At 33.6% G+C, this 23675-nt stretch overlaps 1 protein-coding gene across 4 annotated transcripts in view; it reads left to right on the top strand.

The window, feature by feature from the left end:
* The first annotated feature begins 7186 nt into the window (after positions 1-7186).
* Positions 7187-23675, top strand: part of LOC105834854 (proton channel OtopLc) — a 34418-nt gene continuing 17929 nt past the window's right edge. The window contains exons 1-3 of one of the 4 annotated variants that reach the window (XM_012677652.3): positions 7187-7939; positions 18599-18843; positions 19188-19330. In XM_012677652.3, the coding sequence (XP_012533106.1) occupies positions 18634-18843; positions 19188-19330 (353 nt within the window). In that variant the 5' untranslated portion in view covers positions 7187-7939; positions 18599-18633. Of the gene's footprint in view, positions 7940-13011; positions 13343-16026; positions 16190-18598; positions 18844-19187; positions 19331-23675 lie in introns of those variants that run through there. The other 3 variants (XM_028194026.2, XM_012677653.3, XM_028194025.2) reach the window with 3 other exon arrangements.

Raw genomic sequence — 23675 nt, 5'->3', positions numbered from 1 at the left:
TGTTCCATTTATCTGATAATAATGGACAAATTGTTCGCTGAAACTTTGAATATTATTTTTTACAATATTTTCGAAACGCTGTTGCAATGTTACTTTAGTATTAAGACATTTTTCACCTATATTCTAAATGATTCCAATAAGATGTATTTTGACGATAAAATTTTTAATTTCTCTGTGTAAAAATTAATTCAATTGCAATAATATTACAGTAACATTTTGTGTTTGCAGCGTTGCAAGTTTGCGTTTAAATATTTCTGCAATATTGCTACAATCTTTATGTGCTGTATGGATTTGTTACATGTTCGAATTAACGATCGTTCAAATATTCTCAGACATTCCGTAGGCGATAAAATGTCCACCCGTAGAAATAGAAAGGGCTAGATTTTCTTAGAATCAACCTGGTCGAAGCGTTCGGCATAGGTCTCCGACCAATACGGGAACAATAAATCTTCTTCGTTCGATAAACTAATAAACTTTATATCCATTCCGAGTGAGACGAGCGAGGAAGTCGAAAAGAGTCGAGTTTCCTCTCTCAAAAGACTGAAATGAATGCCAGGAGAACTAACGTCAGGGCACTAAGCATAATTCTGATCCAGTCTGTGAATCGATCGAACTGAGTCCTCTATAGCTACGTGTGTAACCTGAATATTTGGTGCTCGTATTCCAAGGCACTTGGACACTCTCACGGATATCCGTCTTCCACATAGTACAAACTGCAATTTGAACAGCAATTGTCACGAACATACATGCAGATGACTCGAAACTAAAACAGCGATGAGGAAAATTGATTACAAGTATGTTCAACCAGCAAAGTTATAGTAAAATACTATTTGTGAATTTTCGTAATAAACAAAATTACGACTGTTATTACGTGAGACCATTATGAGATTTTAAATCCAATTGACAATTAAAAATACAAACAATGGACAATTAGAAATATTTTAATACTGACAATAGGAAAACCTATTTTTCTCGGTTTTTTAACAGATTCAAAATCGATTCATATCCGCGCACTTCATATTTTCGAGCACCTTGCATAAGTCTGTGTATAATTCAATAAAAAAAGAATTATATAGATATAAAATATTCTAAAGAAAATTTAAATTGGAAAACTTTAGTCCTTTCGTATCTAAAAAGATGATGTATGCACAAAAAGATTTATAAATATAATTTTAGACATGTTATCGTAGAAATCGATTCGTAGGAACGAAAATAATTAGTATCGTTGTTACGATCGTGACTTATAAATGCACGGATAATTTTATTGTCGACGTTAAATTTGTATTATCAGTGAAAACTTATTTTTTACGCTAGGTTCAGAAAGCTCATTGATCAAGATCAAATCGATGCACGAGTATATTTATTATAATTTTATCATAATTTTCAAAAGTAGAACGATAGAGGTAGAAAAGTGAAGACGTTCGAGGTAGGAATACAGTACAATGGCTGATCATATCATTAAGCCTTAAATCCGTCAAGAAGAGTGCTGTTTGCCCGAGCTGATAGGAGATAAAGGGGATCAAGATCGATCGCGATCGACGCGCGATCTCGAAACTAGAAGCGACCTACTCGAGTTTCTTTTATGCTCAACTGACAGATGTGATGACGAGAAGATTACAGGAACAAATGAGGACGAACGAATTGATGTGTGGTTGCGCACGGATGTTGCGTGTGTGCATGCGTGTATATGTGCGTGCATATTGTGTGTGTGTGTGTGTGTGTGTGTGTTTGCGAGTGCGTGCTTGTATATGAAACAAGAGAAAAGACGGCAAAGAAAATGAGGCAAAGTCGAGGTTTAGTGAAAACGTAGGCGTTTATAAGTAATATGTGTTTCGTGCTAGAAGCTTTGATATCGATTATCGCCGTTGCGAATTCTAATTATCTGGTCGGTGCAGTCGATCTTTTGTAAGATATAGTTTCCCTAAGAGGCGGCTGTAAATAAACAGTGGAGAATATACAATAAAGCGAATTCTCTCGGTGTTTAGCGCTAGTTGTGTCTCAACATGTTTCTTCCTATACATATATATGTATATATATATATATATATATATATATATATATATATACACATATATATACATACATATAGACATACATATACATATATACATACACATATTTATATATACAAAATATAAATATATTTATTATTACGTTGTTCTATTATATAATATTTATTATAATCTGACATATAGGATTTACGCGCGACATGTTACGTTTATTGAGAATCCCGAGGATTTGTGCCGAGATTTAATGTTTATTCTTCTTCTTTCCCCCTTCACTTCTTCTCTCTCATCTACATCTTCGTCCTAAATAGAGCGATCAAAATAATCGCCGTGCAACAACAAGCGATATGGAAAATGCGGATATTTAAGTAGCAAGACCACAAGAAAGAAAATATTAAATAATGATTTAGATTCAATCGTTATAGTCTAATTATTTATATAATAACCGCTCTACGTCTTACTTCAAGTGTTGCAAGAGAAAGCCTTTTGCGGTCAGATACGTCTTTCTCATATAGACTTCTCTCGTGCACATTGTTGACGCGTTTACGATCCCGGCACGAATCCTCCCCGTAAAAAAATAAAATCAGGGCGAAATCATGAAGGACGTAATTCGCAATTTGCGAGTGATATATAATATAAGAGAGGAGAGAAAACGAGGAAGTTCTCTTTACTATATCACGTCTCTGAACTGTACTTTTTCTATGTCCGCATAATCTAGTTCCTACGCAATGTTTGTACTCTTATACCCTTTGTACTATTTGTACCTTACAAATTGCAATACACTCGTCCGCAATAACAAAAAGTTTCTTTTCATTTATTACCATTCACGATCATTCTTTCTTGATGAAATTGCAATACTATTATCATTAAGTTAAAAAGTACGGGTAATTTGTCAAATCGACGAACGGCATTTTTTTAAATAGAATAAATTAAAGTTTGTATTCCATGACAAAAATAAAAAACAAGATTTTAAATATAGGCAATTCGATGCCTAAAATTAGACTTTCTACGTAATAGTTTTGCTTTGTGCTACGATAGGCAGCTATTAACAATGCAACGACAGGGAATAATTCAAATAGCACAGAATCGTGGCCGAGTTGACCTAGATACCCGCGATTCCGAAGTCGACTCCGCGAGTACACGTTCGTGGTCTCTTGATATTGTGGTAGACCTTCTTCAGATCCAAGGCCATTCGGTAACAGATCCTCAAACTAAATCTAATTGAAATGAAGTTGAAGCCGCGTCGTGACTTTCTTTTCACCAATCCATCTTAAATTAAATTTATATATTCTCTAGAAACATTTTAATTTAGTAAATAAACTTTCCATTGATTATGAATGTGTATAAAACTATTATAATTTTATATAACGTGTATAAAATTATTGTAATTTATTATAATTAATTATATTTATTACATGTCATTATATGTTATTATACCACTACTTATAACTTTAATAATTATTTTTATCATTCTGTTAACACATAACTTTATAATTTATAACGTTAGATTAAACATATAAAAGTGTGTTTAAAATTTTATATATTTATATATATATTTTTATATGTATATGCATTTTTAATTGATTTACAAATATTATCACATATTACTTTTAAGATTAATAACTAGTAATAAACAATTAGTATTAATTATAGTATTAAAATAATAACGCACTATCTGAAGCACATATTATAAATTATTAATATAAAAGAAATTTGGCAATACTAGCATTAATTTTTGAAAGAGGTATCCCTCTATTTTTCGGAAATTAAAAATTACACTATATTAACACTAATAAAAACATAATTTGCTTAAATAATTAAAAAAATAATTAAAAAAACCAATAGTTCACGTACTTATATATTTTTCTGTATAAAATTACTGGAAACAAATTCCTTAAAAGCAAGAATAAAATTTGCGCGGTTTTTTCTTGTAAATTGCATAATTAATAAACAATATTGAGTATTTTATTAATAATATTACATTATAATACATTTATTATAATATTAGCTATGACCTGCCACGCGTTGCTGTGACTCTCTATTCTTATGCTACGTTTTTTTCAAATTTTCTTTGCTTTCGTTGTTTAACTTTCAAGAGCCTTGCTTTACTGTTGCTCTTTTTATTTTATTTTTGAATAAGCATTTATCTATCTTTAATAAATCTAATATTCTTTTATTCACGTACTTCTAACTAAATTCAATACAACGTTGTGTCAAAATTACAAAAAAATATCATTTAAAAGATATTGTTTCAAATTAAATTATGGCCATCATTTTTGAAACACCAAGTATATCCAAATCAAATCCCTTAACAATACTCACGGTTACGAATGCAACATTGTGTCAAAATTTCAAAGCAATCGGTGAAAAACTTACGGAGATCTTAGATGACGAACAAACATTTACATTTTTATTTATATAGATTGGTGACTTTTTTCTATTTCATTGCATAATGCTACTGAGTTACCTAAATTAATTTTGTTTTAATATTTGAAAACATGTACACCTAAAGAAGTCAACTGTTTCATATATTAGACATGTTGTTGATGTGATAGAAACGTCCCCTTGAGTACTTTGAAGACATAATTAGTTAAATTGATAAATGGATTATATATATCATGAGCGATAGAAACATAATTTTTTTCAAATATCCATTTTAAACTGTATTGTTTTTTTAATGCTCAGTTTCAATTATTTTTACAAATCATATTTTGTATAATCATTTGTATAATTTTTCAAGAAAAATATACAATGCGCGAGTATTACTTTTGCTAGAGTATTAATTGAAATCTCATTGATCCTATAGATTCTTCACGAGAGCTGGGAAAGATACCATGAAGTCGAATCTACCAGAGCAGGATGTACATACAGATATGTACGACGAACGCGTTTTCATTGTGGTGTGTGAGAGGATCGTTGCATAAGAGAGCGTGCGAACGATACGACCCTTGTACATTCGATTTAATGCCTAATGTTTGCCGGTTGCAGGTTGCTGTTGTTCGCGCGTAGGTGTGTTCCCGGCTTTCGATTTCCGAAGGCTAGGCGTCGTCCGCGATCCACCGATCGCCTTTTGCATAGAAAATGTACAAAGCAAATACGCGATTGTTCTTACGGAAGCACAAAGATGTTTAGATGCATCTAATGATATATAAAGAAATGTCATATATTGTTGCATACACATATTATTTATAATAGCTTCGTGATAAGAGAGAGAAAATAAAAGTAAACGACTTACTTTGATTAATAAGAAATAATAAGATAGATAGACATATCGCAATTACAGCATTGAGAAAAATGTTTTAAATATATCAACAAGAAAGTATAAAAGATTGTTTTTTATTGAAATTAAATAAAATTTCTAGAGCTCATGATTAAATTCAATAATTCATAATTAAAACGTTTGATAAATTTGATTAAAAGATCTAGTTAATATTTCATGATTAAATCTGTAAAATTATATAAATTAACATTTTTTAACATATTAATATAATAACTTAATTAAATAAATTTAGTCATGGAAAGAATTTTCTCTTAAAATTTAATTCATTAAAATCACGATAGTATAATTTTTCAAGAAAAATATACAATGCGCGAGTATTACTTTTGCTAGAGTATTAATTGAAATCTCATTGATCCTATAGATTCTTCACGAGAGCTGGAAAAGATACCATGAAGTCGAATCTACCAGAGCAGGTTTATAAGACAATATAAACTTGGAAAAATTTTAATATTTTTATTTTTAATAAGATTTAGTAGTTTAAGTGTAACATTTAATAAAGTTTTTCTTTGGTAAATTTTACTAAAATTTGACCAAACTATTCTATAATAAAATAATTGATTAAATTTTACTAAAATTATAGTAAAATTTTTCAAAGAATATATTGTCTCACTAGTATAATTTGAAAAGTAAATTTTAACAAAAAATTCTTTACATTTATTATAAAACATTTGATACATTTAGTAGAAGTCTGATATATTATAACAGAAAGAAAATTATGGTCACTTGATAAGCTCTGAAAGAAATTTGATTCGTTTATTTTCCAATAGACATAAATTATATTTAATAGATTTTTTATATGTGCCATATTTTTTTCCAGTGAGTGTATTTCTACACTTTTCATCAATAATTGTTTTCTATATGTCGTGATTATATAAACGGTTAGTATATTTAAATTTTCTATCTGGCAAGTCTCTAAGTAACCAATAAAACGTGATTACGACGATCATACAACGCTCGACGTTAATTATAATGTTCCGTAACAATAAAAATAGCGCCTGTCAGTCGATTCCAGATACCGCGTAAAAAGTTTACCCTACTTTCGCTTGCAAATTAACCTCGTTATAACATCACCGCGATCCTCTCGATGGAACTGCCGCAAAGCAAAAGCAAATGAACGGCACACAAATATCCATGTTTTTCGTGAAAACTGAGAATCGAAGAAATAACAGCATTCGCTATCATATGCATTGTGAAGCATCACTATTTCGTTTTCATCCCGCAATCTGGATGGCGGATGATCGCTCGTGGAGGGGAAGTATCCGTAATTACGGGCTAAATTCACCCCTCGTCGGTGTTGCCGGGTTCCGGGCACTCGAAAGAGGGTGCATTTTAGTCAAACCCGGCGATACAACCCCCGTATCCATCGTAACATGGAGCCGTTTAAGTCGTAATGTATAAAATCAATAGACTCGCCAGACTGCCTCCAGATTGGCTTGGGTTCGTCAATGAAGTAAAAATATCGAGAAGTTTGGACAGAAAGGTGACAATGGCAACAACGCCTCAGACGCGTTCTACTACAATCAATTAAACCCTATAATAATATCACCCTTATTGTTATCTGCGTGAAACTCTTTATCATTTCTTTTTTTGTATTTTTATGTGACTTTGTTATTTGTATAAAGTTATATGTAACGTGAATGAAGAATGCAATAAAAGGACTTTGATGCTGAAACTGTCGATTTTTTGTCAGCTACACTTCGATCGGTTGATGTTTTTTTTTCTTCTCCAAGCGTGAAGCTTCACGCCGGCAAAGAAAACAAGAGGACAAAGAACCGCCACGCGCGCGGTTCGTCTCTTCGGCGCGGTCGTGTTAACCCTACCATTCCACCTGTAATAACCCTGAAACCTCCGTCCTCCCTGCACGTCGTCCAGCCGGCGCGCAAAGCGGGGCTCGCTCCACGAGGCAGTTTAGACGCAACGGCCGAGCATCGTCATCGCTACTACCCCTACGGCCGCGCTAGGCCTACCGCCGACATCAATATACATATATAGGCGCAACAGTACGCCTGTCGAAGGGGGACAGAGGAACGTCCACGGGGTGGAAAAGCGGGAATCGCGGGAGTTGGGTATTGATCGCCTTTCCACGTTGTATGGGGGTGGCTTCGCGCACGCGGCGACCCCCATAACCAACTGAGCGTCGCCATTACACCGCCATGGGCGGCCGCGCAGCGTCGCAGACGTACCGAGAGTGAGACGGAATCAGCCGGCCGGCACCGCAGACTCGCCGGGGGATCGTGCACGCACACGCGAGCTGGCGTCAGAGCCACGCAATATAGAGAGCGCAACGCGAGAAACGTAGTAGTGGTGATAGAAGAGGAAGAGACGAAGAAGTCGTCCGCCGGAAGGGACGGAAAGAGCGGCGGCGGCTTCCGGGCAGGGCGCAAGCTCGGGGGTTTCGCCTTGTTTACATCCGCCCAGCGCCGACCAGCACGTTGCCTCGAACGCTAAGCGCGACCGACGTCAAGCTATAATCCCCGCACCAGTCCAAGTGAGGTTTCGCTCATCTCTCGTCAAGTCGACGGTCAACAATAATAATCCGGAGCACCTGCGAGGGGGAAGCACCCCTCCAGCGAGAAATCGTCCGGACAACTCCGGAGAGTCACGGGCCTGTGTCCATGGCGTAAAGCTTCATCCCCCATCGTTTAATGAACGCGTGAGTATATCTGTCATGTGGGATTTTTTCACGGAGTGACTTTTAGCCGGGTGTCTTTGTGCGTCTCGGATGCATCTCTCGTGCATCAGAATTACGTGTTGCGCGCGCGACGATCGCGGTGCAAAAACGACGCTCGTGTGTCACGTGCACGCTGACTTCCGCAAAGTTTTGCTAATTTGTTTTCTCGCAAATTATCAAAGCCGCCGCGGGTAACGGCGGGATTTATAATTAGAACGAACAATCGGTCCGGAATGTCGCGAGTGAAATATACGAATATGGTATGTTACGTACAAAATTGGATTTTTATTTCGCGATGGAAATTACATAGTCGTTATATCGGAACATTGATTTAGTATTATAGGAATCGCTTGGTGTACGCGTCGGTATAAAGTTCTTCGAGCGTGATGAATATTGAAAGACAACAGCAGATGCTCCTAAACCTTTAATATAATTTACAACTCCATTTGTCATGTATCTTGACGCGAAAACTGCACGCAGAAACACAATTTGACACACGATTTGGATTACATGAACATTGCAATCTAAAACGATCTCTAATGATTAATTATACCGACGAGATTGTTTACGCGTGCGTATTTGCAATTGTTACGTGCTTTCGCAAATGATCATTGCTAATCGTGAAATACGTGATGTACCTCCTGATCAAACTAATGCTACTTTCTATGCTGCTTTCTCGGTCAATGACTTTCTAGCAAAACAATTCCACGCCAGGTATATCGATTTTTAAATTGGTTGCGTGTAGCAAACGCGTGAAATAGCTTCTTACAGAATGGAATGCATTCACAATGTAGCCTAGAGGCTTCAGAAAACTCATCGTGATATACGAAGCGAATAGGCAGTAAAATATAAAACCGCAAAAATAAAATTCAAAATATGTATTAGATGTAAATCTACATGGATATTAAATGATAAATGATAAATATGTTAAATATAGATAAGTATAAAAAATATTAATAATTAATAAATATAAATATATAATATTATATAGTAAATATATTAAAATAGAATTATCGAAAAATCAATAATGCATGAGCTATTTTATACCTCACCTCTTATTAACACATTTTGACCTCGAATATAATATATATCTTATAAACTACTGATAATATTGTACCTTATTATTTTTATGCAAAATAATATGATAACTTAATTGGTGTAATAAAAATATATAATTACATTTCAAAACAATTATGCAATTTGTTGAGATATTAGCTTGTATTAATCAATTAATATGGAGCATTCTGTAAATAAATATAATTATAATACATACATCTAATACATATTTTGGGTATTAATTTCTAGAGCTCTTCAATGTTACCGTAAAATTTGTCGCGCCTAATTTTCCATACAAATTATGAATTTTTCATCATGGCGTACGTTTTGAAAAATGGCTCTCGCGCTCGACCGCGCTAATTAATCTTGCGTAAACGAGAAAAATGTGCGCGGCGTGTTTCAAACTATATGTGAAAGGGGAGCGGTTAACGAGCTGATAAATGTGCGGAGGCTTCAGTTCGACCGTGCCGCGAACCTTGAACTTATCGACCAGCCTGTATTTATATTGCAACGACCCAAAAATCGAGTCAAGGACCGGCGAGTAAAAACGAGAGGATGGCGTTTGGGTCCGTACACGCGCACATGGTGCATGCGTGTACTACGTTCATCAGACACATAACATTAAATTCGCAACTGCGAAAAAAAGAGAGGCACTCTTAATCTTATCAAATATAACTTTATCTATTTCTATTATTTTATATTTTATTTTATTTTATTATTTTATATTATATTATATTTTTTATTACTTTTATTATCTTGAGTCACTTCATCATCGGTGTATTCTTTAAAACACGATTAAATAACATCAAATGTGCAGAAAATAAATATGCAAAACGTGGTTCGATTGAAAAATTGCCAGACAAGCGTCTTGACGAAATATATTCCTTAGCGTGTATTTAAAACAAGGATGCTGCCGAGGAACACGAGAGAAATCGCGATAGATGAAAAGTAAGAACGCGTCTATTATTAGTTATGGACTTCTTTGAAGTTGCAATGGGCGGCAGGGTATGTATGGAACTCGAGGCAAACTCTTTGCATGTATTTTGCTGCCCTTACAGTGTCCGCGGTAATCTGTCTTCGTTTTCGATGTGCTAGACAGAAAGAGAGATTGGTTGTGTTAAACTTCAAAGGGGTGCGATGGACAAGACGAATATCTCGGCGAAAAGACACTTTATGAAAAACCACGAGGGAAAATTATTTTTCAATAAACAAAATTGATATTGCAAAAAATATTTGAAAAATTAATTTGCATCGTTTTCGCGCGAGTTGATATGTCAATCGCATCTCACTTTGATACCAAAAACAGAAATAAGCTTGGCACGTAACGCTTTCGAGCATACATTATCAAACTACTCGAGAGTATCCACTGCCGACCATGATTCGGAAAGAGAAAGGATTCCGATGGGATATATCGCGCAACTATCGTGGAATCATGATTATTCGCACGGGAGACGCGAAGCGCGACGCGAGTGCTCCGACACCGGTTCCCAATCGTTATAAACAAATGTCCCGTTCGATGAGATGACAATGTCAGATTAATTTTCGATGGAAAATCTTCCCGCGTGTGTGACATTTGATTAAAAACACATCAAGTTTCAAATAAATTGCAAATAGCGAATTATCACGAATGAATTTAATATCGGAGTGCTTGTATTAAAGTGAAGAAATATTTTACGTAGCCTATAATATATTATATGTAAAATATTATATTGTAGCAAAAATATTGTCCGTGATTGTAATCGGGTTGTTGTAACTGTGTTTCGGTTAGTTACTTTTTTGGCACGTTGTCAGTACGTTGCGGATTTTGAGAGCTTTTTCACGGAAATATATGTGGTTCACAATGGAGGTAAGAAACTAACAGAAAATATAATAAATCCTTATTGACTTCTTTTTCTATAGAATCGCTGTATTAATTAATTAACAAATAAGAAATTCTGAATTATTATGTATGTATAAAAAGAAAAAATAACCATTGAATAACTAATAACTCTACATTTATTTTTTAAATATTATTACTTAAAAAATAATTTTAATTAAAAAAGGTAAAAATATGCAAAGCATATATACTAATAAATGATCGGTTAGTTAATGATGAAACATTTAGATATGAACTACTACTAAATAATGTACAAGTTTTTATTTTAAAAGAAAAAGAATACATATACGAAAAAGTACTTTAATTTTAAAATAATTTTATAACAAACTCATAATTAAACTTTTAAAAGTTATTAGAAATTAAAAAATTTAATATTTACATAAAAATAACATTTTAATCAAATCTGTTTAAAAATTAGATCTAAAAAATGTCAATTAATTTGCAATTTATTATTTTAAAGTTTTATATTTTAATGTTTTTCTTAAATAATTTTTTTACTAGTAATTGTTCAGTGAAAAGTGCAGCAATCATATCGTTTTAATGATAATCTCCGTAGTCTAAAAGTTTTGTCACCTACCTAATAAGATAAATTATTTTATCCAACAATATAATGTCCAATATAACGTCATTATTAGAATGTGAAATGTTTCCCAATTTTATAATATTGTAATTTCTTATTAAATAAATTTGGTAAAAAATGATTTTTTTCATTTTTATTTAGTTCGGTTAGTCTTCAATAAATAATAAAAAAATTAGTTTTTAAATAAATTTATAAAGAATCGTAGAGAGTTATTGGAAAAATATTGTAAAACATGTCCTGTGTTGAATGAGCAACTCCGGTACAAATTTCCGAGATAGCAAAGTCAGAGGCGGAAGGGCAGTATTGTAATTACCTTAATTATAGTGATTACTATGTAGCACAGCTGTAATCGAGGTAATGTCGATCTTCATAGAATCGCGTTGCACGGAAACGCTTTGTCTGCCTGTATGTATCCTCATGCATAAAAGGGATCGTCTTTGTTTTATTCCAATATTCCAATAGTCGGTTCTCTTCGATGTAACATATTTACGCAAAATTTTAATGATGCGCAAAATATAGCACAAAATAACTTTTTAACATGACTGAAAGACGGTATACGTGCAATGAAAAAAAAGGTTTTACAATAGCTGCTAAATATTAAGTAAATTAATGGCAATTAAATATTTAGTTAATATATTATATTACACATAACAAATAATTTTAATTTTCTAAATATTTAATAAACCAAATTACCAAATAATAATATAACTAACCATTGGATAATACTTACTAAGTATTTAGAAAAATAAAACTATTTTTTGTCATATTAAATTTATATTTAATTGGCATTATTTTACTCAGCATTTAATATTTGTCACTAAACTCTTTCTTTAGTGTGTCAAAACGAAAATCAAAGCACTGTGCACGTGACTTTTTTCTTTAAAGGTAATTATAAACTGAAATAGGTCTTAAGATCTTCTTGGTTGCAACTTCTTGGTAAACTTACCTATCAGGTAAATATATGTTTGTCTTTATTTATTTAAGAAAAGAAATGAAGATAGACACATGCTTATCTGGTAGATAAGTTTACCAAGATGTTGGAACAACTGGCCCTTAAAGTTAATAAAATAAAAACTTTGCACAATGAATTTAATTAGTAAATTTGCAATTTGCGTTTTGATCTCCTACGCGAGGATTGAAATTGGAATAAAATTGAGAAATGGAAAAGAATTTCGTATTATTATCACATTAGGTGGATAACACTGCCAGCAAGTTGGGAAATTACCGACGGTATCAAAGAACGAGCGTCATTGACCAACTCGACGCTGGGAACGCGGATTCTCACGAGAGAAGGGTATACAGAGGGGATCGGTCGATGGATAGTACCTATGTGGGCGTCGCGACGCCGGCGCCGATACGAAAGCTCACAGGTGGTCGCCACGCAGTCTGGCCTGTGTTTCGCGTCGGGTGCCGTGCCGTGCCGCGGCAGCGCCTTCGACGAGCTGCCGGCTTTTTCGAGGTCCACGACCGCGAACGCGGGGGCTGCGAGAATCGATCCGCGGCTACTTCCGGCTTCCGTTTGTTGTGACGCGCTCGCGCGCGCGGTTTACCCCGGCGAAAGCAATAACCTCCTCGCCCCCGCGACCTTTGTACATGTGTGTGCGATTCGATTGTCTCTCATCCCCCGTGCGAGAGAATCGCACGATCGCCATCGCGAGTTACTCCGCGTGTCCACCGTTCAAATGCACCGGTGGTGGAATTCGCTGATGTAGTGAGATGTAGTTCATCTGTGATGAAACCGAGACTGGGATGAGTGTGATGACGGTAGGATGAAGGCGCTGCAACGTTACTTAAACCTGCACTGACCATCGACTTTTGCCACTGCCATAATTCTAATTCAATCGATGCACCACCACGTCGATCTTTAAATAATGTAAAAATTATTTTTGGCAATTTTTTTTCTCCATATGATGTGTCTGGACAAGGGCGTGTGCTAAACTAATAATATACTTATGCTAATAATGAAATAGCGACCATGACTCGAAGCTATTTTCTTCAATCGAAACACATTAATAATTCAGTGAATTATATTCGGCTGAGAGCTGAAACGTCAGGCTTGTCAATATGCTTCAGTACATTAATTCAATACGTTTTCCATGCGATTTCAATGTTGGAAATAATTCGATTATTAAAATTAATGTACTTTCGGCGTTCGATATACATATGTTCTCATATTCAACTGGAAGCTCTGCCTGTCCAAGTATTCGTATCAGTCGATTTCCATTTTTTGTTTTCGAGCACAGCATTCGCGTTTGCGTTGTTCTCGTGAGTTTCATTGTTCATTCTCCTCGATAAGCGATGCATCCGCCGAAGTAACTTGTGCGCGTTACAATTCGCAAAATACCAACTTTCAGTTCGCGCGAGTCGCATCAACTAGTAGTCGAACTACTGGCTGAAAGTTATAGCTGTGACTACTGAGTGATTTTGTTTTAACCCCTGGCGAAGCGAAAAGATCTTTGGAAGATTGGAAGAATTGGAACCTATTAACAATCGTCTCTTGCGCCGCGGTACAACGATAAAATAATCAGCTGGCGGAAACTTGTTAGACTTTGGAACTTATTACTTCGTTACAAAGCTGCAAGATCAGATTCGGTGCAGTACGTATCAGCTCAAACGCTCGACGTCTTGATATCAGGAGCTTTCAAGCTCGGAACCTTATTTCCGAACTCTCTCGACATTCTTCGCTGCTTCCTTTGTGTGAAATACAGGTCGCTCTCTGTGTAGATTTAGTCTCCAGCGGAAACTTCTATGTGGTTTCGACTTTATCAAACGTTGATACAGAAATAAAGTGAAGATTTTATTGACTCGAGTTATACAATGGCAATGCGAATTTTGTAACAAGGTTGGGTGTTTAAACGTAATATGTGATCTACATTGCGTGTGTATAATGTTAACTTTTAAATGTCGTTTATGTAAACAATAATCGATCAAAAATTCATGATAGAAAATTAGAATTTTATCACAAAAAAATTAAAATTATATTTTTTAATTTTACCAACATATTAAAGTGAAATATATATTGACTTAATAACAATCTTATAATTTGATTATCTTTCTCTACATTACGTTATCGATTTTATAATAATTTACATTGCTCGCATTGTCATAAAAAAAGATTTGTATAAACATAACGTAAGCAATATATAAGTAATTTATGTGACGTAATTTTGAAATTTATGGTACAATTCTATTTTAAAATGCAACACCGTTATGCTCCATACTTTGTGAGAAATTTCGCGTTTTAGTATATTATATAAAATAAAAATCCTTTTAAAAGAATTGCTGGAATTGAAAATTCTTTGAAAGGACGCCCTTCATTTTCGCGTGTCGCTTTGAACGATCGATCAAAAAGCCTTCCTCCGTGCTGTGTCAATAGAAAGGCTTTTACCTAGTCTGATTTCAGTCAATTATAACTACGTGCGACAAGACGTCAAAAAATTCAAATAGGATAATTCAATTAAATCACGGCGAGCGAACTGCGCGAGCTATGGAATTCATCAAATCAAAAAGCAGTCGTGTTCAGAAAAAAAAGCATATGCATGTCTAGCAAAAATTTTTTTTAATTTGTCATTTGGCATCTAAATGTATCTAAAACTTATATAAATAAAAATAAAAATAAAAGCACTAATTTTGATCGTTGATTTTTACACTTGAAACATTTTTATTCGTGAATAGCCGCTTCGAAATTATCTCACCATCTATTTATTTATTTATTTAAAAAAAAAAAAAAAACATAACTTGCTTACATGAAAAAATTTTTTATAACTCTTTATCAAGAAATAATATATTTTAAATTCAATTATAATTTCACGAGTTATGAGGAAAATTTGAGTAGGAAATAACAATCTTACCTTTAAACTAAGAATTAACACTTTTAAATACTATTATTATAAAAAAATCATATTATGCTCTTTAGGTAACTTTTTAGAATATAATATTGAAATATAATATAAGAAGATAATATTTTACTGAAGTTTAAAATTATTAATTCTCTTTAAAAATTTTACATTTTTGTTTATAATGTAAAATAATGTAATTACTAATTTGATACTAAATTTTTTCTGTGCGTTCTATTGAATCAGTAGCAATTTGCGAATTGCCCTCTAGGCATTTTTGAATTTATTAGCCTTCATATTTCTGTGATTATTCAACCACATCGTTCGTCGCTCGCTGACAGTGCAAGGTTTCCGAAATCGGTCCTCTCGCGCGAACGTCGTCGCCTGGAAACCTCGTCGTGGCAAGGCAGAGTGCGAACGGACGGCAGAAATAATTTCGCCCGTCGGCGTGCACGTGCGTACCTTCATGAGTATGTGCAAAGAGAACGAAGAGATCCAGAGAGAGAACGAAGGACGAAGACGACCGAGGACCGAGCGAATATTCGTAATTAAAGCTGCCGTTCTCGGCGAACCGCGGATTTCTAAATATACGTGTATATGTAGTTGTGACAATGGGTGAAAATAGGAAGAGAGGGAGAAAAGAGCTTGCACGACGGAATAAGCTTGCAGTAGACATCACGACGTCGCGACGTCATCTGAATGTGCGTTCGGTTAGGTCAGTTATCGCGGCAACTCGAATTCTCGATCCTTGGACTTGTTTTGCACGTGTCGTCAATTATACAAATTGCTGTCATTTGGACCAGACGTAACATAAAGTCTGGCTTGTAACTGACGGGAGTTAATTATTGATATCTGGCAACGTAATTATTCGAATGCGACATGAGGTAAAATTTTGACATTGATACCAATTCTATAAATGTTATAAATTTTATGATGTAAATTTATCTCGTAAAATATATAAAAAGATTATCTGCTTGTCTATAAATATACGGCTGATATATTTAATTTTTTTTTATTAGAGATAACCGATAAAGTTAAAATTCCTTCTCCCGTGTGATTTGTATCGCAAAATATCGTGGCTTGATATCACTACAACGCTATTTTACGCCGCTATTTTGCCTTGTTCTCACAAAGATAGACTGTAACTATGAGAGGAGATAGGTCAGTAACCGTTCCCAAACTCCCACCGCCCTTCCAGTGCTGTACCGCAACAAAGTGATGCGTTTTCTTCATGTGTTAACAAATATACGAACTTGTACAATTTAAATAAATTAATTTAAAAAAGCAGGTTAATTCTATCACGAAATCGACGCATACATTCAGCACAAAGATAATTTTATAAAATCTAAATAAATTCTTAATTCAATGAAACTTACATCAATGAATTGAGAATTCAGATTACATTAAAAAAATAGATTATTTAAAATTAAGTTCAAATTTTGTACAAATACTATAAAACGTAATAATAATATTATTAATGAAATTTTTTAATTTTGGTAATATTTTAAGATGTAATACATATATTCTTAAAAGGTTTATGTAAAAATCATCTTTTTTAGTTTTTGTTATTTTGTTCCATGTGTATACATACTTTGGAAGAATCTGGTTCTTATTTTCATATTTATATTTCTTTTATTATTCTCTTTCTTAAATTAAGTTCTTATAAAATCTTCTATAAAAACTTAATTTAATATATTGTGTTTTAACGTTATTAAATCAAATATTTTATTTCTACTTTTCTTTTTTATTTATTGCAATTTCGCTCTCAGAAAAGTGTGTTTATGAGTATGCATGTAATGTATGTGAAAGTATCCGCGGTATGTTGTACTTACGTCCACAGATTCGCTAAATCCAAATAATCCTACGCGGGTTAGTCATTTCGATTTTAAGAAACAATCCACGATCGTGTTACTTCGTGACACCTCTTTAAACATATCTCTTCGAGGTACCTGTTTGTTTTCTGTCTTGTTCATCGAGTTCCTCGAAGAGCATCCACGTGAAAAGATGTATGCACGTGACCGAGGCGAACACGCTAGCGCACCAATCGCAGCTTCATGTTTGGCGATCTCTACTATGGAGAGAGAGCCAAGAAGAGCGGGTTAACGGCAATGGAGCTTCCTTGTGAGACAGTACCAATCCGATCGCGTTTGCACTATCGCTGCTGGCTCCTGCTCAATTCGCACTCTTTTTCATTGAGTTCTCGCGCGAAAGCGAGTTCCCCCTTTTGGATTCTTCTTTTCAGTGTTTGTTTATTAAATACGTGCATTAGAGTGTGCACCATGGGTACTGTGGCTTCAAGTAAGTTCAGTTAAACGAATTTGGCGAAATAAATAAATGAGATGATGCGCAGACTTGAAATCGTTCAAATAATGTATTTCACGTTTACAACTGTGAGATCCATATTAATGAAGGAAAAGCGTCACAAGGCACTCGATAATAATAACATTACAGAAATAAAAGATGAACATCTTGATTAAAGGACAAATGTCATTCGTTGTAAAAGACTTATTTGTCCCACCTGTAACGATTATCGGTAACAACGTTATACCACAAGTGTTTCATGTTTCACGCGATTGTATCACTGTTCAGTAGATTCAATTACATTAAAGTCTACTATGAGGCAATTAAAAACATGCAAACAAAAATAACACCTTTAAACTTTATAAAACTTAATACGTTTGTATCAAGCTTTAAAACAAATTCAATGTAAATTTAAGCACTTGGAAAGAGATTACCATTTGTTTTCAAGAATTAAAAGTTCTAACTCTCGGCATTTTAATCCTCTGTGAGATTGAGAGCATTCGTAAATCAGAACAGCTTTTCGAGAATTTTGTTTCTTCCGAGAATTGAAAGCTAGAAACTCAGAAGAATCGCACGTACGCTTGAATAAAGTATCAAACAAATGTCTAACAAGGTTCAGCGAAATAAAATTCCATTCCTATAAATGAATCTGTTATTGTAGAACTGTGCTGCTATACACGTGTTTTTATTAAATCATGTTTGTTTAAATTTTTTACGGTTAATAACGTGGCTGCTATAAATTTCAGTATTTATATTGCCAGGCATAAAATTCGGAATTTTAATATATTTTCTTTAAGAAACACACACACACACACACGCGCGCGCGCGCGCTCTTTTGTAACGAGACAAGAAGTATTACAAGAATTTAATTGACTCTTATTTTCATAAACTTATAAAATATGAACAAACTTTTGTGATCGTAAAATGTACTAAGTATTTGATAATTAGTTTTCTCGCGCGTGTTTCTAATTCTAGTTTTATTCTTTCATCAGATCGTCAGAGAGACAAAAACGAAGAGTCTGAAGAGATGCAACGGTGTCCATATCTGCATGAGATGAAAGAGCGCTTGCTCTCCCAGCCGACACCAACCGATAGCTTGGACATGGAACGACTCGACGGTGGTACTCCTGTTAAGGAGGCTAATCTGCACAACGATTATCCGGCACATACAAATCCAGGTGCGATACCCGAGCCCCCAGAAATGCCGCCTGATTCTTTGATTGGTACCGTTGTCAAGGTAAGTAATTAGTTTCGCAATAAAATTGTGTGTATCAATTTTAAAAAATGAAAGAGAATATTAAAATTTATATATCTATTTAACTGGAGTTTCTTTAATCAAACTTGGAAACGTTCTTTTTTAACAAAAATATTGAACACAATAAATACACATCTAGTTGATTAAAGAATCTCGGTGAAAAAAAAGTCAAGCTTTTCGAACATTTAATGTACCCATTAGATAAAATTAGTTTGCAATGACATGAGATATAATTGCATTTGACATAATTTTAATGTACTACATAATAATTCTGACAGGCGTTTTATTGGAAATATTTAAATTCATTTTTGTTATAATGTTTTCAGCTAAATTCCGATGGTTACGGCTCGCACACGTCGCCGGCGCATGCGAGGCAGCCTTTAGTTCCACAGAATTCGAATAACCCACCCCTCTGCTTCACTCCTACGTATTCCGGTCCAGCTAATGGCACGGTGCCAAAAAATGCGAAGTAAGTACACATTCTGGTAAATACAAGTTCGTAAGGTCCTTGACTGTGAGATATGTTATATATTAATGTCTCCACTTTGCGAAATGATATTTAATATTTCCACGAAGTGTGTTTAATGTTCAATTCGATGAAAGGTCTCTTTGACCCGATTAATTGTGATAATATTAGTTTAGTATAGTATAATTCATGAATACTGTTAATATGGTATAATTAATAAATAATGTGAAAATATAGGACACTTAAAAACTTGATAAATAGAATTTAACAAATTTTTAAATCCTATTTTTCTTATTAAAATAAAATTATATTATTATACTGTTTAATAGAATTCTTAAAAATACAATTCTATTCTATTATATAATTAGAAGAGTGTTATTAATTGCTTAATAATTATTTAAAAAATTTTGGTAAAACAAAGCTAAAATGTAAAAATTCTATTAAACAGATTAGAATTTTTTGGATAATTAATAAGCAATTAATAATAACATCCCTCTAATTATATATTTTTAAAAAATAAAATTAATTAGATCCTATTTAATCTGAGTAACTATATTATAATACAATTGAAGGAATATATTATTATAATATTTTCTTTCAAAAATATTTGAGGTACATACGTACGATTCTGCACATTATCAATGTGAAGTAAGTATAAACATCCAAAGCATTCATCTAACCCGAAAATCATCACATCACGTGCAAGTTCGATATCGAGTCTCAAGTGCATTGCTTATCATTAAAGAACCTCTGGAAGCCTTCGGGCGACTTAAAATAGCTTTCAAGATACTTACTTCAAGGCGGTTACATGTTTTACGATCTCCGATACTTGCAGACGCAACCCTGCCTGTTCGCTTGGTGTTTTAGCAAGCGAGTAGTCTTATAATAGAGCCAGTGTATTTGTGTATTTCAAGTTTATATATTTAACCAAGGTGTATCGATCCGTTATATAATTATAAAAGAAGGGTATCATTAATTGCTTAATAATTATCTAAAAAGTCCTGATAAAACTAATAAAATGAGGTTAATGTAAAAGACAGGATATAAATATTTCTACATGGATATTTTAAACGTAATTTCACATACTCTGTAAGGGCTCTAAATTATTTAATTAGTAGAATGAACAACATCTCTTGTGATTCATTTACGAGACGTAATAAGTCGTATCATATTAAACAATTTTGCGATTATCGAATGTATTATAATACAAATAACTGATGCAGCAATTTACAACTGATCAGATAATTAATGAAATTATTAAACCCTTTTAAAGGGAAATATTATTTTGAGATCTTTTTCGGGTAGCAATGTGTAGATTTTGATCAACAATCATTTATTCGACAGATAAAAAAATTAATTAATGCAGATTAACAATACAATGCACAAAGTAAAAGTTACTGAAAATCTATAAATTGTAAATTCGATATTACGATGGTGAGAAAATGAATTATGTAATAATTTTATCACACAGCAAAAACTTTAAAGTACATAAAATCATTGCCTTCGTGAACATGTCCCTGTATAGTCAGACACTTACGTGGGAATTTATTATTATTAATCTTAAATGCATTTTTATAATATAAACATAATATAAAATGGAATTGTAATCTTTAAATATTTTAAAACTGTAATATATTCATAAGTACATTTTAAACGTATTATGAAAATTAATGTTATAAAAAAATTAATTTGTTACAAGTCTAAATTAAAGTTTATATTTTGATAGTATTCTTGAAATTTTTTAAGGGACATTTTGTGTTTGATAATAGATTATATTTTTTGTATTTATTTTATAAGCCATATTAGGAACAAGTATTTAGAACATTAAGATAATCGTTCTAAATTATTGATTCAGATATTGATTCATTCGTGTGCATTACAAGTTTTTACTATTTTCGAAATAATTTAGAAACTTTTCTTATTTTTGTATGTTAATAATAATATTTTTTCTTCCTTATGTAATATATATTTTATAATTTTTAACTAATTATACAATTAGATACTTTTTTATCAGAAGTTCTTAAAATATTCAACAATCTCTGCAACATTAATTGTCCGTTTACTGGGACATTTTATTTCGCAGTTTTCTTCGAGCGTATAAGCTGAATTGTTAAACTGACTGCATAAAAAAAATTGTATGGTCAGCTAAGAGTTTCATAGGAGGACGGATAGAGAAGAAGGTGATTGTCGATATTGCGCAGGATTCTCTCTTGTTCCGAGAAAGAAATCATTTTCCATTCCAAGATAAATTTTAGTTCATCATCGTTTTTGCGATATCTCTTATTCAGTTTAGTTCTAGAGATGCGGAATCGTGGCAGCACTGCCAGCGGGTCTCGAAATCAATACTGCTGTGCGTGAGTGTCTCGCCTGTCGCAATCCTTGAAACGCGATATTACAGCACGCAGAAAAATACTACGAACGAGCTGTTGCGCCTGATTCAATTGCATAAACCGGGTTATCACGCAATTCTTAATTCTTTGATTAACTCTTTTACACTTTCTAGCCACCTTTATTAATGCGTATATAAAAGAAAATCAAAGTAATCTGAAGTAAAAATATTAGGTGGCAAAGATTAAATAAATATGGGGAAGTGAATATGCGTTTAAAACTGTTTTATAATATTTTTTATACACTGAAAAAAAAAGTAATATATCCAATAAGATATGTAGTTGTGGGCTGCCAACTACAGATATACTTAATACAATAATATATGCTATTGCAGTATCAACATTGTACTTGCATTAACAGTAAATATTATTGTATTGAGTATTTTATGTAGTTGACAGCCCGCAATTACATATGTTATTGGCTATATTATTTTTTTCTGTGTAGAGGAAAGAAAAAGCGGCAGGTCTTATTACATTTGTAATCCTCTATATTGTTTTCGTCTTTAAATTAAATTATGCATTTATTAATATAAATTATCAAGCTTCAAAGCTTGATGATTCTGACAGTCGTTCCGTTGTCTTAATATATGTTGAGAATCCCTATATGGAAAAAGTTGCGACGTCGTGGAGCCTGAGATTGAGAGAGTATGTGGACCATTGCCAAACTTCGTTATTTAGCCACTAAATAACATAAGACGTTCGCTACCAAATATTGCGAAAATGTGTCGCGATACGGTTTTAAATCATAAAAATTAATTCTCATACTAAGAAAAGCAGTTTCTCAGTTTTTAGTTTTATTCTTTTAAGCAACTTTTTATCTTTGCAAAGAATATTTCTTTGATAAATAGTCTTAAAATACACTCATAATTTACTTGAAACAAAATAAATTTCTGTGTACACACAGAAGATTGTGTATTCGAATTAAATAAGTATTACTTATTTTAAATAATTCATAAATTTATATATCTACAGATCTATTGTAAGTTCGTCAGAAATAACAAATTTATTCAAAATATCTTGTAAATCATAATAATTTAATACTTCAATTAAGAATACTAAGTTAAAATAAAAATTTGATTTACTTATTACTTTGATTTTTCATCAAATTTTCTTCAATTTTATAATATTCCTTGAAAAATTATAATTTTTTCAAGTATACAAGTTTTTCTAAAATTAGTGATAAGTACATTTGAAGACTATATTATCAAGAAAACATTCTTTATTGAAAATAATCGTCACTTATCATAAGGGAAAAAAATAAATTGAGTAATCGGTTTTCTTGGCAGTAGAATAAAAATTTTTTGCGTGTGTACTCCTGCTAATTCACAGAATATCACAAGAATAACTCTCAACGTACTTCAAATCGCAGTTTTCGGATCGTCGATTAAGATCAGCAATCTAATCAAAGTGATTGTTTCAGAATTTTTGCGTTGCAAGTATATATACACAAAATACATACTTGCGCACCTACACCTGTGAAATTTGTTACAATATCCTCAGCCGTAATTCGTTTACTGCTGGCGCCGACCGTTTCGTTTCTCGTCGGCAACGATTTTTCCAATCACTGCGCGGCGCGCGTACACACGGCCGCGCAATAAATTCCGCTGGATCCTCGGATTGCGCGGTCGAAAAGCAATTCCGACATTCCAGATTGGCAGCAGGTCAGTTTCCGTCTTCGCGCCGGCCCGTGCGCACTTCCGTTTCACCGTTTCATCGTGCATACATCGATCGATCGGCGGGTACGACAATCGGTACGACTGCGGCATGCATCGAGAGACACGCGCGCGCGATCGAGAAGCGAGGCTCCTCGCGCGACGGGATGATCTTTGACTCGGACGCCGAGAGACGCGGCCGGCAGCGCCTAGAGGGTCGTACCAGCGCGAATTTCGCGCGCGTGAGGAAGGTCAGTGACCCCCGGTAGAAGCGTTATCGAGCGGGTCAGTGGGTCGCAGTACCACGGA

This window comes from Monomorium pharaonis, chromosome 10 (genome assembly GCF_013373865.1).
Source record: "Monomorium pharaonis isolate MP-MQ-018 chromosome 10, ASM1337386v2, whole genome shotgun sequence".
Classification (NCBI taxonomy): Eukaryota; Metazoa; Arthropoda; class Insecta; order Hymenoptera; family Formicidae; genus Monomorium; species Monomorium pharaonis.
This window is presented reverse-complemented; position numbering and strand designations above follow the sequence as displayed.